Source organism: Taudactylus pleione, unplaced genomic scaffold (assembly GCF_031769625.1).
Source record: "Taudactylus pleione unplaced genomic scaffold, aTauple2 ptg000484l, whole genome shotgun sequence".
NCBI lineage: Eukaryota > Metazoa > Chordata > Amphibia > Anura > Myobatrachidae > Taudactylus > Taudactylus pleione.
In genome coordinates this window covers 2,683,176-2,699,692 of record NW_028284886.1, presented here as the reverse complement: position 1 = coordinate 2,699,692, position 16,517 = coordinate 2,683,176, and the positions used below count along the sequence as shown (strand labels likewise).

General features: G+C 51.5%; 1 protein-coding gene across 1 annotated transcript in view; it reads left to right on the top strand.

The window, feature by feature from the left end:
* Positions 1-16,517, top strand: part of CDK10 (cyclin dependent kinase 10) — a 49,109-nt gene that overhangs the window by 4,473 nt on the left and 28,119 nt on the right. The window contains exons 2-5 of the mRNA XM_088449390.1: positions 10,706-10,778; positions 13,873-13,944; positions 15,250-15,352; positions 15,469-15,550. Coding sequence (XP_088305516.1) covers positions 10,706-10,778; positions 13,873-13,944; positions 15,250-15,352; positions 15,469-15,550 — 330 coding nt within the window. The remainder of the gene's footprint in view (positions 1-10,705; positions 10,779-13,872; positions 13,945-15,249; positions 15,353-15,468; positions 15,551-16,517) is intronic.

Below are 16,517 nucleotides of genomic sequence, written 5' to 3'. Positions count from 1 at the left end.
GTGGCTTATCCGTTCGCGGATAATTATTTTGCTAAGTGGGAATCCCCTCCACAGGTGGATTCTCACGTGACCCGTCTTGTCCGTAGTGCCACATTGCCGATGCCATCCATGTCCTCCCTTAAGGATGCTACGGACCGCAAGGTAGAAATCTGCCTGAAGTCCGCTTATTCCCTTGCAGGGGGGGCAGCACGGCCGGCTATGGCCATTTGCTGGGTTGCCAGAGCGATGGAGCGCTGGGCGGATTCATTAGAGGCTTCTTTTGAATCCGACTGTCCGGCCGATCAGGCGGAGTTGATTGGCAATCTCCGTGATTCGGCCACCTACATCAACGAGGCGGCTCTAGACATTAGTACTCTGGTGTCTAGAATTTCTTCAGCAGCGGTAGCTGCTCGTCGCACCTTGTGGCTGCGATCCTGGAAGGCGGACGCAGATTCCAAGAAAGGTCTGGAAGCGTTGCCGTTTACCGGAGAAGTTCTCTTCGGTCCGGATCTGGATAAGATTGTGGCCACGCTGGCGGCAGCCAAATCTGCCTGTCTCCCGTCGGCCGCTGCTCCTTCTGGTTCGGGACCATCGTCCTTTCGGTCATCTAGGGCCCAGGGCAGGCCCAAACCACAGTCGTTTCCTCGACAGGCTGGCCCTAAGAAATCGGTCAAGCCCCGGAAGCAGGCATGGAGTACCAGACGTCCGGCCCCCAAGCCAGATGACAAGCCTGCGGCCTGACGGTCCGGGCCTCCCTTTGGGGGATCCCAGGGTGGGAGGCCGCCTGCTACAGTTCGCCCAGTGTTGGTCGACCACTACGACAGACACTTGGGTTCTGGAGGTGGTTTCCCACGGATACGCCCTCTCCTTCCGGCACAGACCCCCGGCTCGCTTCTTCACCACGGGTCTCCCATCAGACCGGAACAAGGCTACGGAGCTGCAGAAGGTATTGCACACTATGCTCCAGGCTGGAGTTATAGTGGCGGTTCCATTCTCCCAGAGGGGCCAGGGTTTCTATTCAAATCTATTTTTGGTACAGAAACCCAATGGGTCATATCGTCCGATACTCAACCTCAAAGCACTCAACAAGTCTTTGCGGGTCCCGAAGTTTCGGATGGAGACCCTACGGTCCATCATTCTGGCGCTGGAACCTGGGGACTACTTGGTGTCATTGGACATACAGGACGCTTACCTGCATGTCCCTATTCTTTGGCGCCATCAACAGTTCCTCAGGTTTGCAATCAGCAGCGACCACTTCCAGTTTCGGGCGTTACCTTTTGGCCTGGCAACAGCACCACGTGTTTTCACCAAGGTGATGGCGGTCATGGCGGCTTCTCTGCGGCTGCAGGGAGTCCGCATGTTGCCGTATTTGGACGACCTGTTATTGGTGGCAGGATCTCCAGAGCTCCTGTTACGCCACTTGGACCTGACCATTGCACTGCTGCAACGGCACGGCTGGCTAATCAACTGGCAGAAGTCCACTCTAATCCCGTCTCGGAGGATTCTGCATCTTGGAGCCTTATTGGACTCGGGACAGCAAAGGATCTTCGTGACGGAGGACAAGATCTCTGCTTTACAGTCAAGGGTGCGCAGTTGTCTGCACAGCCGCCGGGTGTCCTTACACTCGGCGATGAGGTTACTGGGCTCCATGGTGTCGGTGTTCGACATGGTGGAATACGCCCAGTTTCACTCCAGACCTCTGCAGCACCTGATCCTGTCCAAGTGGAACGGGCTGACTCAGTCTCTGAAGTCCCAGACGATTGTGCTCACCCAGGAGGTTCGCCTGTCCCTTACGTGGTGGTTACAGACGACCCACCTCAACAAGGGACGTCCGTTCTGGGTTCCAAATTGGGTCCTGTTGACAACGGACGCCAGTCTTCGGGGCTGGGGAGCAGTTTCGGGTCCACACTTGTTCCAGGGCAGGTGGACGCCGACAGAAGCGGAGCTTCCAATAAATATCTTGGAACTCCGTGCGGTCTTCAATGCTCTCCAGCAGGCACAGCGGTTTCTCCAGGGTCGCCCGGTGCAGGTCCAGTCGGACAACGCTACCACCGTGGCCTACATAAACAGGCAAGGAGGAACTCGCAGTCGGGCGGCTCTCGTAGAGGTCTCTCGGATCCTGGTTTGGGCGGAGCGCAATCTTCCGGCCATATCAGCGGTCTTCATCCCGGGAGTGCTCAATTGGGAGGCGGACTTTCTAAGTCGCCAGGACGTTCATCCGGGGGAATGGTCCCTGCACCCGGACGTTTTTCAACTACTGGTGGACAGGTGGGGTCTTCCAGAAATCGACCTCATGGCGTCCCGGCACAACAACAAGTTGCCGGTGTACGGGTCTCGCACAAGAGACAAAGGGGCGTCTCTGGTGGATGCTCTGTCCGTCCGGTGGACGTTCCGGTTCGCATACCTGTTCCCTCCGGTCTCCCTTCTTCCACGGGTAATCCGGAAATTCAAACAGGAAGGAGGGACGCTCCTGTTGATAGCTCCCGCGTGGCCCAGACGGCACTGGTTCTCAGACCTTCAGGGTCTGTCCGTGGACATTCCTCTGCGGTTGCCGCTACGACCGGACCTTCTGTCTCAGGGTCCTTGCCTTCACCCGGACCTGACTCGGCTGTCTTTGACGGCGTGGCTGTTGAGACGGCCATGCTGAGGTCCCGGGGGTTTTCCAGCTCTGTGGTGCGTACCATGTTACGAGCTCGGAAACCGTCTTCCGCGAGGATATACCATCGCGTGTGGCATACGTTCTTCCAGTGGTGTCGACCGAGAGGTTATGCACCGCGGGAGTTTCGTCTGTCTCGGATTCTCGCCTTCCTGCAAGCGGGACTAGATCATGGGCTTCGCCTTGCTTCTTTGAAGGTACAGGTTTCGGCCCTATCTGTCTGGTTTCACCGTAGGATTGCTACAATCCCGGATGTGCGCACCTTTATGCAGGGTGTTCTCCGCATTCAGCCGCCCTTTGTTCCACCTGTGGCGCCTTGGGATTTGGCTGTGGTCCTGAGGGCTCTCCAAGGACCGCCGTTTGAACCACTGGGCTCAGTGGATCTTAAATGGCTAACAGCTAAGACTGTTTTCCTTCTGGCCATTGCTTCGGCCAGACGTGTTTCTGAGTTAGGGGCTCTTTCTTGTAGACCCCCTTTCTTGGTTTTTTATGGGAACAGGGCAGTGCTCCGCACTCGGCCCGAGTTTCTTCCCAAAGTTATTTCCCAGTTTCATATTAACGAGGAAATAGTTGTTCCGGCCTTTAACTCACCGGGTCTTTCCGTGGGTGAGGCCTCATTGGATGTTGTGCGGGCCTTAAGGACTTATGTTGACCGCACTTCTTCGTTTAGGAAGTCGGACGCTTTGTTTGTCCTCTTTGGCTTCCGTAAAAAGGGTTGGCCTGCTTCAAAGCAAACTTTGGCAGCCTGGATCCGTATGGCTATTTCTGAAGCTTATCTTCATGAAGGCCTACCGGTCCCTCCTTCTCTGAAGGCTCATTCCACTAGGTCTGTGGGTCCTTCGTGGGCAGCTCGACGTGGTGCCTCGGCAGTTCAGATCTGCAAGGCTGCTACGTGGTCTTCTGTCCATACCTTTGTGAGGTATTACAGGTTTGACACCTTCGCCTCTCAGGATGCTTCCTTCGGGCGGCGGATTCTCCTTTCTGCACAGGAGCGTCCCCACCCTTAAAGGATACTGCTTTGGGACATCCCCAAGGTATCCTGTGGATACCCTATGGACCCTGAAGTAGAAAATATGAGATATGGTAAGAACTTACCCTTGTTATCTCTATTTCTACGAAGTCCATAGGGTTCCACAGGACTCCCGCCCTGTCGCACCTGTGCTGCAGATGGGCTTTGCTCTGGTCACCGGTTTTCCGTCTCCCTCTGGTGAGAATGTGATTCTTGTATGTGTCCAGATCTTTGTTCTCTCTCTTCCTTCTCCTCCTCCGGCCTATGGCTTGGTAACTAACTGAGGTGCCTTGGCCCGGGGGCGGGGTATAGGAGGGGGACCTAGTGCATCCTGGGAGGCTGAAAGCTTAACTCTTTGGTGCCCTGCGACTGACGTCACACCTATACCCCAAGGTATCCTGTGGAACCCTATGGACTTCGTAGAAATAGAGATAACAAGGGTAAGTTCTTACCATATCTCATATTTTCTCACAGTGGCAGCGCAGATACTCTCAGGGAGCACGCGGACCGGTCCCCCTGTGTACCTCTCCCTCAAAAGGACAGTGTACACAGCACTATAGCCCTCCCAGACACTGAATCTGGGCAGGTTGATTGTAGTGTAAAGGTGCAGTGAGTATTACTTCTGCATGGTATGTGACTTTTGCTAGTGCTGCCTGTCTGTGCTTATTTTCCGCTTACTGTCAGCTTATACCTATCCCTTTACTTCTCCTACAAGCCCTACAGGTGTGTGGGGGAGGGGCGTTTCTACTGACCTCACTTATATAGATCACGTATTTGTGAGGTCCGTCACATACAGTTGTGTGCTACTCAGTGCCATATTGTGGGCTGTTGTTCAGCACACCGGTGAGTGCGTTTTACTTCTACCCTGGTGCCAGATATATAATATATTCTGTCATGTCAGACGAGGAGGTTGAGCGCTCAGTGGCTCCGATGTTGGCCTCCTGCGGACGCTGTTCTGCAGGAGTGGATAGGGAGGATTTGTCACAGGAGGGTCTGTGTAGTCGGTGCCAGGTGGCTCCTGGCCCATCCAGACCTTCTCTGACGCAGGAACCACCGTGGGCGATGTTTTCTCAAGTGCTGGTGTCTATTGCGGACCGTCTATCGGTCCCGACTGCTCTCCCTACTAGGGCGTTACCCCAGCCGACCATCTCCCATTCCCCGGGTGTCCCGCAGTTATTGCGGAGTCCTCCTGGGTCTCAGTCGGTGGGTCCCTATGCGGGGTTGCCTATGTATATACAGGCTTCCCCTGTGCCGCAGCAGCCTGTGGTACCTTTTCAGGTCCCTATGGTGACTCCTCCACCCTGGGTGGATGTGCTCTCCAACTCAGTACAAAATTTGGCGGCTGCTTCCTCGGTTTTTCAGTCAATGTTGCAGACTGACATGCCTTCTAGGGTTTCAAAACGCTCACTCATGGCACGGGCTGCTCAGGTATCGGACTCAGAGGGTTCCTCAGATGATGGGGAGGTCCCTGATGACACTGACTCGGACGCCTCGGTCCAGGAAATGGATACCAAGTCGTCCATTAATGTGCGAGCACTGGTTAGGGCGGTGCGAGCTATTCTTCTTATAGAGGATGAGGCACCGGTTCCTAAGTCGAAGTTTCCTAGTTTCAAAAAAACTAGGGTGGCTTCTGCGGTGTTTCCCCTGTCGGATCAGTTGACGGATCATATGGCGGTAGCTTGGCAGGCGCCCAGTAAGAGATTCCTTCCTCAGAAGCGGTTGGCTTCTAATTATCCCTTCCCTGAGGCACATTGTAAAAAATGGGAAACTCCACCGGCGGTGGATTCCCATGTCACCCGTTTAACTCGGGGCGCTACTTTACCATTACCGTCGATATCCTCGCTGAAGGATCCCACGGACAGGAAAGTTGAGACTTGTTTAAAGTCTATTTACTCCCTCTCCGGGGCGGTGGCCCGACCGTCCATGGCCATCTCCTGGGTGGCCAAGGCCATTGAGGGGTGGGCCAATGCATTGGAAGATACCTTCTCGGATGACGCTCCGGATGTCCAGCGGGCGTTGTTGGGACAGATGAGGGACGCTGCTTCTTACATTGGAGAAGCTTCTTTAGATGCTAGTCTGCTGACTTCGCGGGTATCGGCTGCAGCGGTGTCTGCCCGCCGATCCTTATGGTTGCGGTCCTGGAGAGCGGACTCTGATTCAAAGAAGGGCCTGGAGGCCTTACCTTTCAATGGGGAATTACTATTTGGTCCGGACTTGGACAAAATTGTGGATACCCTGGCTAAATCCAAGTCAGCCTTCCTCCCTTCGGCGGCACTGCCTGCTAAGGTTCGGCTTTTCGTTCCTTTCGGGTTCAGGGGAAGGCGAAAGGTCAGTCCTTCCCGAGACAATCTGCGAGTAAGACTGCCTCTAAGCCCAAGAAGCAAGCCTGGAGTGCACGGCGCCCTTCTTCCAAGCAGGAAGATAAACCTGCGGCCTGATGGGACGGGCCTCCCTCTGGGGGACCTCAGAGTGGGAGGCCGACTTCTTCTATTTGCCCAGTGCTGGCACAATACCACCACGGATGCCTGGGTTCGAGAAGTGGTCTCCCAGGGGTACGCCCTGTCTTTTCGGTACAGACCACCCCACCAGTTTTTCTGCACGAGTCCTTCTCAGGACAAGACCAAGGCGTTACGGATTCAGGAGGCTATAGAGTCCTTGCTGAAAGCAGGGGTCATTGTTCCCGTTCCTCAATCACAACGAGGGACGGGGTATTATTCGTCTCTGTTTCTGGTGCAGAAACCCAATGGTTCTCATCGCCCTATCCTCAACTGGAAGTCTCTGAACAAATTCCTCAGAGTTCCCAAGTTCAGGATGGAGACGTTACGTTCCATCATTCTGGCGATGGAACCGGGGGATTACATGGTGTCCCTGGATATCCGGGACGCCTACCTCCATGTTCCGATAGCACCTTCGCACCAGCGGTATCTGAGGTTCGCTATCCTTCAACACCACTATCAGTTCCGGGCGCTACCCTTTGGTCTCTCCACGGCGCCGAGGGTGTTCACGAAGATTATGGCGGTCATGGCCGCACATCTTCGGAACCAGAATGTACGGCTGCTGCCGTATCTGGACGACCTCCTGTTGCTGGCGAGCTCCCCAGAGGTACTGCTTCAACATCTCCACCTGACGATCGCTTGCCTGCAAGCACACGGGTGGTTGATAAATTGGAAAAAGTCCTCCCTGATTCCATCACAGCGGATGGTTCATTTGGGAGCCCTGCTGGATTCGCGTCAGCAAAGGATCTTCCTGACTCCGGAGAAGGTCGCCTCCCTACAGCTGCGGATACGCAGTTGCCTGAGCAGTTGCCGCCTGTCGGTCCATTCGGCTATGAGAGTTCTGGGGTCCATGGTGTCGACATTCGACATGGTGGAATTTGCCCAGTTCCATTCCCGGCCCCTGCAGGGGCTGATTCTATCGGAATGGAACGGGTTACCTCACCGGATCCGCTCTCAGGTGCTGGTGTTGTCTCCGGACGTTCGGCAATCTTTGGCTTGGTGGCTTCAGACAGCTCATCTGATCGAGGGGCGCCCCTTTTGGATCCCGGAATGGGTCCTGCTCACGACGGATGCCAGTCTCTGGGGTTGGGGGGCAGTGACCGGCTCATTGTCTCTCCAGGGTCGTTGGTCTGCGGAAGAAACTCTTCTTCCCATCAACATCCTGGAACTGAGGGCTGTATACAGGGCCCTGCAGTCGTCCGGCCCCGCTCTTCACGGAAGGGCGGTACAGGTGCAGTCCGACAACGCCACCACGGTGGCGTATATCAACCACCAAGGAGGAACTCGCAGTCGGGCAGCGATGTCGGAGGTGTCTCGCATCCTGACTTGGGCGGAGGGTCACATTCCAGCGATCTCGGCGGTCTTCATCCCCGGAGTCCTCAATTGGGAAGCGGACTTCCTCAGCCGTCACGATGTGCATCCCGGGGAAAGGTCGCTTCACCCAGAGGTGTTTCAGCTACTCGTGGACAGGTGGGGACTGCCGGAGATGGCCGCCCGTCACAATCACAAGTTGCCCGTTTACGGGTCAAGGACAAGAGACGCAGGCGCAAGTCTGGTAGACGCACTGTCGTTGAAATGGACGTTTCACCTGGCGTATCTGTTTCCTCCGATATCCCTACTTCCTCGGGTTCTGCGGAAATTCAAGCAGGACGGCGGCACGCTAGTGCTGGTAGCTCCGGCGTGGCCCAGACGTCCTTGGTACTCCGATCTCAGGAGCCTCTCCATCGACGCTCCGTACCTTCTTCCTCAGCGTCGGGACCTGTTGTCTCAAGGGCCCTGTCTTTACCCGGATCTGGGTCGGCTGTCTTTGGCGGCGTGGCTCTTGAGACAGCCGTCTTGAGGTCTCGGGGCTTCTCCAGTTCGGTTATTGGTACCATGCTCAGGGCACGCAAGCCTGCTTCAGCACGGATTTATCACAGAGTGTGGCACACTTACTTTCAGTGGTGTGAGTCCAGAAATTATGATCCTCAGGTGTTCCGAGTTTCTAGGGTCTTGGAATTTACTCAATCAGGATTGGACCTCGGCTTACGCCTTGCATCTCTGAAGGTTCAGGTTTCCGCCTTGTCTGTGTGGTTTCAACGGCGGATTGCAATGCTGCCGGACGTTCACACCTTTTTCCAAGGTGTTCTCAAGATCCAGCCTCCCTTTGTGGCTCCTTGGGACTTGGCGGTGGTTCTACGGGTCCTGCAGGGTCCTCCGTTTGAGCCTCTTGAGTCGGTGGAGCTCAAGTGGCTGACATTTAAGACCGTTTTTCTCCTGGCAATTGCTTCGGCCAGGAGGGTGTCTGAATTGCGGGCGCTTTCCTGTCGCCCTCCTTTCCTGATTTTTCACCAGGATAGAGCGGTGCTCCGCACTCGTCCTGAGTTTTTGCCCAAAGTGGTCTCGAAGTTCCACATTAATCAGGAACTTGTTGTGCCAGCTTTTCAGTCCCCTGATATTTCAGCTGGTGAGACTTCCTTAGATGTGGTCCGGGCGCTTAGAATCTATGTGGACCGGACGGCTTCGGTTAGGAAGTCTGATTCCTTGTTTATCCTCCTTTGGTTTTCACAAGAGGGGTTGGCCTGCCAACAAACAAACGTTAGCCCGTTGGCTTCGTTCCGTTATTTGTGAGGCTTATGCACAGGAGGGTTTACCTGTGCCAGCCTCTGTTAAGGCTCATTCCACTCGTTCTGTGGGTCCCTCTTGGGCTGCTAGACGTGGCGCTTCTGCTGTTCAGCTGTGTAAGGCGGCCACTTGGTCTTCTATTCAAACATTTTTGAGGTTCTATGCGTTTGACACCTTCGCCTCTCAGGATGCATCCTTTGGGCGCCGGGTGCTCCTTTCAGCACAGGAGCGTCCCCGCCCCTAGTTGAACTGCTTTGGGACATCCCCAAGGTCAACCCTGTGGACCCCCTATGGACCCTGAAGTAGAAAACAAGAGATATGATAAGAACTTACCTTTGTTATCTCTGTTTCTACGAAGTCCATAGGGTCCACAGGGCGCCCGCCCTGACGCACCTGGCTTCAAATGGGCTGTGTGGCTGGTCACCGGTTTTCCGTCTCCCATTGCTGTGAGTATGGTTTCTTGTGTGTTCCAGTCTTCCTTCTCTCTGTTCCATATTCTCCTCCGGCCTAGGCTGCTTACCAACTGAGGTGCCTGTGGCTCGGGGGCGGGGTATAGAGGAGGACCCAAGTGCATACTGGGAGCTAAAAGCTTAACTGTGTGGTGCCCATGGATCCTGTTCCAGCTATAACCCCAAGGTCAACCCTGTGGACCCTATGGACTTCGTAGAAACAGAGATAACAAAGGTAAGTTCTTACCATATCTCTTGTTTTTTTCCGCCTGCTATTCATAGGCGAAACTTTTTCGCCTGGTACATTGCATTGACTTTCCGCCTAGGCGGAAAGTCCTTCAAATTGAATAAGGGGTAAAACCAAAACAGGCGATAATGACATCATCGGCTGTAACTTAACGCGGATCCGGACTTAACGCTTCAAATTGAATACGGGTCTTAGTGTGTAGTATATGGCAGGATGGCTGCCACCTCGATAATGAACAACTACATCATAAAAATGGAATCGGTATGATATACCGGCGGACGGGATGCCGGCGCCAGAGGAACGACAGCGACATCCCGATGGTGAAGGTCCCGACAAGGGCCGGTAAGTAACCTAACCCACCCCTCCCCCTGGTGGTGCCAAACCCTAACCTCCCCCCAGTGGTGCCTAAACCTAACCCTCCTCGGGTGGGGCCTAACCCTAATGGTGGGTACACACTGGGCGATATTACTGAGTAACTGCACAATTACGACATCGTAATCGTGCAATCGCTCAGTAATCGTGCACAAATCGTGCACTTTTATGTCGGAAACGACCAGCGATGCGCACTCCCACTGGTCATTTCCGACATTGTCCATCGCCTGAACATGCAGCACAATGTGACGATAACGACAGATTGGCATGTTCAGGAATGATGGAGTGTGCCTGCACTGAACGACTGATCGTTCAGTGCAGACACTACAGGGGATCAAGAACGACGGTACGATTACGATGTCATAATCGTGCCGTCTTTCCTGATCGCCTAGTGTGTACGCACCTTAACACACAACCCCATCCCCGACCTAAGCCTCAACCACAAATTTACCTTCGGGATGCCGGCGGTCGGGATTCTGATGTCCGGCATCCCGTCTGCCAGCATCCTGAATGTTGAATCTTGAAGATGTGTTATGTGAGTAATACACTTGGAAAAATTCCAGAACGTAACAGAGTTGCAATTATGGGGGAGTTATTTTCCTATGCACAGCAGGCTTCCTGTATGTAATCACATTATGGGATACTGCGTACATCCGCATTTAGCCGCTTATTGCCAAAACTATGCGCTAGAAAACAGTAGTTTTTAGTCCACTATACAGCTAAGATAGAGAATGTGAAATGTCTCAAGAGCTATAAAACTATCGGAACTTTTGCCTATGTTTGTGTTTGTTAATAGCAGTGTTTTTATATGAGCCAGCTTGTATTTTATATAAAGTTGTCTTTCAACATAGGTCCAGTAATAAGTACGTCTATAATCTCCTCTTATCTCTTCAGTTTGGACAGTGTCGAAGTGTAAAAGAGTTTGAAAAGTTAAACAGAATTGGAGAAGGAACTTACGGTATTGTGTGTAAGTATCTATACTATCAAACGGGGCCTATTTCATCCTATACAAAATTCTTTTTGCTCTTGCTACTGTTTTTCTCAGCTATTTCCAGCTGAACTCATTTTGGCTGAATTAATGAATTGTGGTTCAAACCCTCCAACTTTAACATCATTTCACTTATTCAGCCTAGGCTATTGCACTTAGAAAATAAGTGGGAAAAGCTGGAGCAGGGTATTGTTGCTGTGAAAATTTTCTGCTTAATTGATTAAATGATGACTGAGTCATCCGACACGTTGTTCCGAGGAGGGAAAAAACATAAACCTGCAACAGGGTACTGAACGACCAAGACTAATTGATGCAAGAGGTCAATGAAATCTGTACCGTCTTGTACGAGTCAGCAGAAGGCTTACTGTGGCACAAATGATATAAAAAGTTTAATGATAGTGACGAGAGTAATATGTCACGACACACAGTGCATTGAACTCCTTTGCATAGCTACAGGCCAGTCAGATTGTCTATGCTAGCCTCTGTGCCGTGTAGAAAGCGCCTACAATGGGCATGTGAGCTTTGGAACTGGATCTTGGATAAATGGAAGAAGGTTGCTTGGTCCCTTGAATCCTATTATCTGTTGATTTGTGTGGATGTGTGTTGTTTACCTAGAGAAGAGATGGCGCCAGGATGCACTCTGTGGAGAGTGATGCTTTGGGCAATTTTCTTCTCAGAAACTCTGGGTCAAGTTATTCATGTGGACGTTATTGGACACCTACCATCTACCTCATTGCGGACCAGGAAATCCTCACGTAGCAACTGTATTCGATGGAAGCGGCCTCTTTCAGGAGGATAATGGAGCTTATTCAGACCCGGTCGTTAGCTCTACGAGCTCGCAACCGGGTCAATTTTGCTCCAGTGCGCATGTGCACGACGGAGCCGACTTGTGATCCGTCGTTTGGGGTCTCGTAGTAGACGGGGCGAGCTGTCGATGTTGAGTGACAGCTCGCTCCGTTTGCTGGGCGGGCCGGGGGCGTGCCCGGCCAAACGGAGGCGTTCTTGATGATGTCAGTGGGGAGCTTCCTGCTCAAACTGAGCAGGAAACTCCCTGGGGCTTAAGGTGGACAAGACCCTACCTTAGGGTCTCGTCGTTAGCCCTGATGGTCTTGACCATCGCCCTTAGCGGTCGTTAGAGCTGTGGGTGTTAACTCACAGCCTAACGACCGACATGGAGGCGGCCGTTCAGGATGCAAGCGGCCGCCCTGTTTCAGAACGACCGCTTGCATCCTACGACCGCCTCTGAATGAGGCCCATTGTGCTTTGCCACGCTGCACGGATTGTTCAACAATGGTTTGAGGAACATATGGAAGAGTTCACGGTGTTGCCCTGGCCTTCAAATTCACCAGATCTCAATACAATTGAGCATGAGTGGTGGAACATCAAGTCTGATCCGTGGCATCCCCACCCTGCAATTTACAGGAGCTAAAGAATCTGCTAGTGCCATATACCAGGGGACACCTTGAGAGGCCTTGTAGGGTCCTTTCTTTGGCAGGTCAGAACTGTTTTGGTGGCACACAAAGAAGCAACAGCATATTAGGTAGGTGGTCATAATGGGCCTGATTCTAAGGAGCACGCCATTCAATCGTAATGCCGATATTCATGTAGTTGAGCAATTATGTGCAACTGCGCAAGCGCAAAAAGTCCTGAAAACCCCTACGGCGCATGTGTCACACACCGTGTACACACAAAGAAGCTGTTGCGTTTGGGACAGACGATATCCGATGCAGGGCGGCAAAGTGACGGGCGTTCCTGAGTGGTGGCTGGGAGGTGGCTAGAAGTGAACGCAAAAAAAAGTTTGTGTTATGGGAGTGTCGCAGGCCTGTCAGTGACAGCGTCTGCATTCCCAGGCGCAGAGCCCCAGCCACAGAGGCCATGTTCAGACAGAGACACCACACCTGCACCAGGGCGTAGATGGTGAGTGCGATAGTGGCGTGTCAAGAATAACCGTCTGTGTTACAGAGGTGCTGAAAGTGGGTGTCTCAGTGCTTGCACAGGCTGGTAGGCCGGGGTAAGGCTGACACTAACATTTGCATTTTATCGCTGCCACGATTTCTGCAACAGACGAGAGAACAGATGCAGCAGCTGCCACCTCTGAATCAGGTTCCGTGTGTTGGCTCATCAGTGTAGGTTGGCTTTGCATGGAGAGGCGCCTATCCTGTGTCATCCCTGTGGAAATTCTCCTTCTGCATTTGGAATCCAACTCACCCCATTCATGATTCCCATCTGATCACTGATTGTCCCCTAGAGGTACGGATTAGATAGACTACTCTCTGCACATCACTATTTCATACTGTCATGTCTCCTATCAACAATATCCAGCCCGTCTGCATTTCACGGTGTCTACAATTTCCTCTGTCACAACTGGTTCACTAATCTAAGTGCAGACCATAAGAATGTGTCATATTTCACCAAGACAGATATGAATCTGAAATTCTGCCTTGTAACTGGTTAGGTGTAAAGCCGCGTATTCACTTGCCGATTGAACGATTACGACATCGTAATTGCTCATTAATCGTGCATAAATCGGGCATCTTAATGTCGGAAACGACCAGCTCCCGCTGGTAGTTTCCGACATCAATCATCACCTGAACATGGCGGTCAATCTGCCGATAACGACAGGTTGGGCATGATCGGGGATGAGGGAGGGTGCCTGCACTGACGACATATCGTTCAGTGTGGGCACCTACAGGATGAGGAACGACTGAACGATTACAATATCGTAATCGTTCAAACGTTCCTCAGTTGGCAAGTGTATACGCACCTTAAGGTTGCAGTACATATGGGATTTCGTTGTGTATGGCTGTGCTTTTATTCAGATTACCTAATAATCACAGGGATCCAAGTACTTCAGCCCACCTGACATTTTCTCCGCCGTCCTTGATAAATAGGCTCCCATATGCTCTGGGTGCTTCTATTTCCTAGATTGCATTTCCTAGAATGACAAGTCCCAGTCCTTATGTTGCTTTTTGCTAAGTAAAGCGAGTACTCCCATTACTGCTAATGTGACCGTTATGGGTTGTGTCATGTAGTTCCCTAGAACAGGATACTCAGAGCTGTGTTCTGGTTACAGATCGTGCCAGAGACACCAGGAACAATGAGATTGTGGCACTGAAGAAAGTCAGGATGGACAAAGAGAAGGATGGTGAGTAAGCTGTTAGATAATATTTAGATGGCTAGGAATGTATGGCACTCAGGGTACATAGAGTTATCGGCCTGATACCATAGACTGTGGCAGAGCGACTGAGCGTTGCAGTGCGTATCAATCAGTTCCTCAGTGATATAGGGCAGGCCAGAGGCAGAGTAAAGCTGCATAAACATGTAAATATTTTCCGTCCAACCATCCAACTAGTTGATTGGGTGGAATGAAAATCTGGTAATGTATGGGAGTATATGATGATCAGCAATTTGTTCCTAAATGCCAGAAAACAGATGAAAATGGCCGTCAGACAAGTTTGTTAAATGTTTGATCTAAACTATTTGTTCAAACAACAGTTTTTGTCCATTTTCATGCGTTTGGGAGCAAATTGCTGATTGTCATTTGCTTTCATACCTTACCAGATTTTTATTCCAACCAATCAACTAGTTGGATGGTTGGACAGAAAATCCTTACGTGTGTATGCAGCTTAAGACCTCATAGGATACTAAGCAGCATCCTTCAGTCAAAATGCTTTTTCCCTGGTATTCCCCTCCCATCATTCCACTACACAAGTGTAATTTACATTACCTTTAACATAGGTTGATCTTCTATTTTAAATAGGGTCAGAAGCGAGTGCCAGCAGCCAACACAATATGGCACTCTCCCATCTCCCTTTGTTCTGTCATTTAGAAGGTTGCATTGCTGTGATTGGTTATTGATTTGCAGCGAGTTACTGAACTTCTAATCACAGTACAGACAGTGTAAGGACTTGCAGGTCGTAACCGTCCCCTCTTACAGAGGTCCGGTACTGGTGTCATCAGTAATGAGGTGTCTCCTACTCCTACCCATAAGAACTAAAGTGCTGTTAGTAGCAGGGTGGAGCAGCTCTACAACACCCACCCACCCACAAGAAGCACTGTCGATGCCATGAAACAGAGCCAGCAGTCTGTGAATGCAATAGGCGGCTGCAGGAGCTGGAAAAAATGCTGGACTGATGGGAAAGATTATCTGAGGGCCCTCAGAACCTAATGGGCGATCTTACTCTGCTTCATAAGCTTTGTTGTATGCTCTGTATGAACCGTATGTTGTTGATAACACAGCAGCATGAAGACACCTATAGACTACTTCCCCTTTTAAATGTGTCTCTGGGCAATATTGTATAAGAATATAATGATTTAGTGTTTGATAAAGGTGCAGGTCGCTCATCCACAGCTGCACAGCTAAGGTGTGACAGAATCCAGGGTTGGTGGGTAGTTCTGTGCAGGGTGATCCGTTCTGGAATTATTAATCTCCATCTCCCTATCACCCCAGGGATCCCGATAAGCAGCCTCCGAGAGATCTCCCTGCTTCTAAAGCTGCGACACCCCAACATTGTGGAGCTCAAGGAAGTGGTTGTTGGGCATCATTTGGAGAGGTGAGATGAACCCTTTCTCTGCCAGAGGCGAGAACGGTGACCCTGTTACACATGTCAGGGTGAACCGGTCGCAGGTTAGGAGGATATAATTGATGCCATTTCTGTGTTTTTTGCAGCATTTTCTTGGTCATGGGCTACTGTGAGCAGGATTTGGCCAGTCTTCTTGAAAACATGCAGACCCCATTCTCTGAAGCCCAGGTATTTTTATAAAGGGGGATGATGTACTGTATATAGGTTGCTTAAAGTGCATGTATAGCCTGCACAGAGTGGGGGCAGCCATTTTGTGGATGGAACCACCATTCCGCCCATACAATGATTAATTACCAGTGACATCACTGGCTCATGAAGCACAAAGAGCCTGAGACCTCGATGACATCACTATTCCCTGTACAGGTTGCATCCTGCTGTATCTTTGTTTAGCCTACAAAATGGCTTCCTCCGTTGCGTGTAGGACAATGGGAACTCTGTAAACCGTAGAAACAAATGATTGGATAGCATTTTTCTACGGTGATTCAGAATTCTAAACAAACCGAATGTGTGCCAGTAGCCATGGTTACTTTATGTGTCTGCAGTAGACTAGAATAGCTGTATGGAGGGCCTCGCAGGCTGACGTTCCTTACCTTACTCATAAGCAAAGTGCTCATATAGCGGGTGTTGAGTCATAAGAAAAAATGACGCAAAAAAGAACATTTTCCATTTTTTGGTGCACTCTTGACATATGATAATACAACATAATACAGTAATAAATGAAACAGACAAACATGAAAAGACATACAAAACAAATCTGCTCAGGGGTGTATCTAGGTATCCGAGCGCCCCTGGCAGTGTAATGGACTGGCGCCCCCCTCCCCTCATAATTTCAGGCAGTGCCCCCAGTAGTAGTCCCCCCTATGCAGTGCCCCCAGTAGCCCAGTAGTAGTCTCCCTATACAGTGCCCCCAGTAGTGACCACCCCCCTATACGGTGCCCCCAGTAGTAATCTCCCCTATGCTGCAGTGCCCCCAGTAGTAGTTCCCCCTATACAGTGCCCCCAGCAGTAATCTCCCCTATGCTGCAGTGCCCCTCAGTAGTAATCCCTCCTATACTGCATTGCCCCCAATAGCAGTCCCCCCTATGCAGTGCCCCCAATAGCAGTCCCCCCTATGCAGTGCCCCAGTAGTAATCCC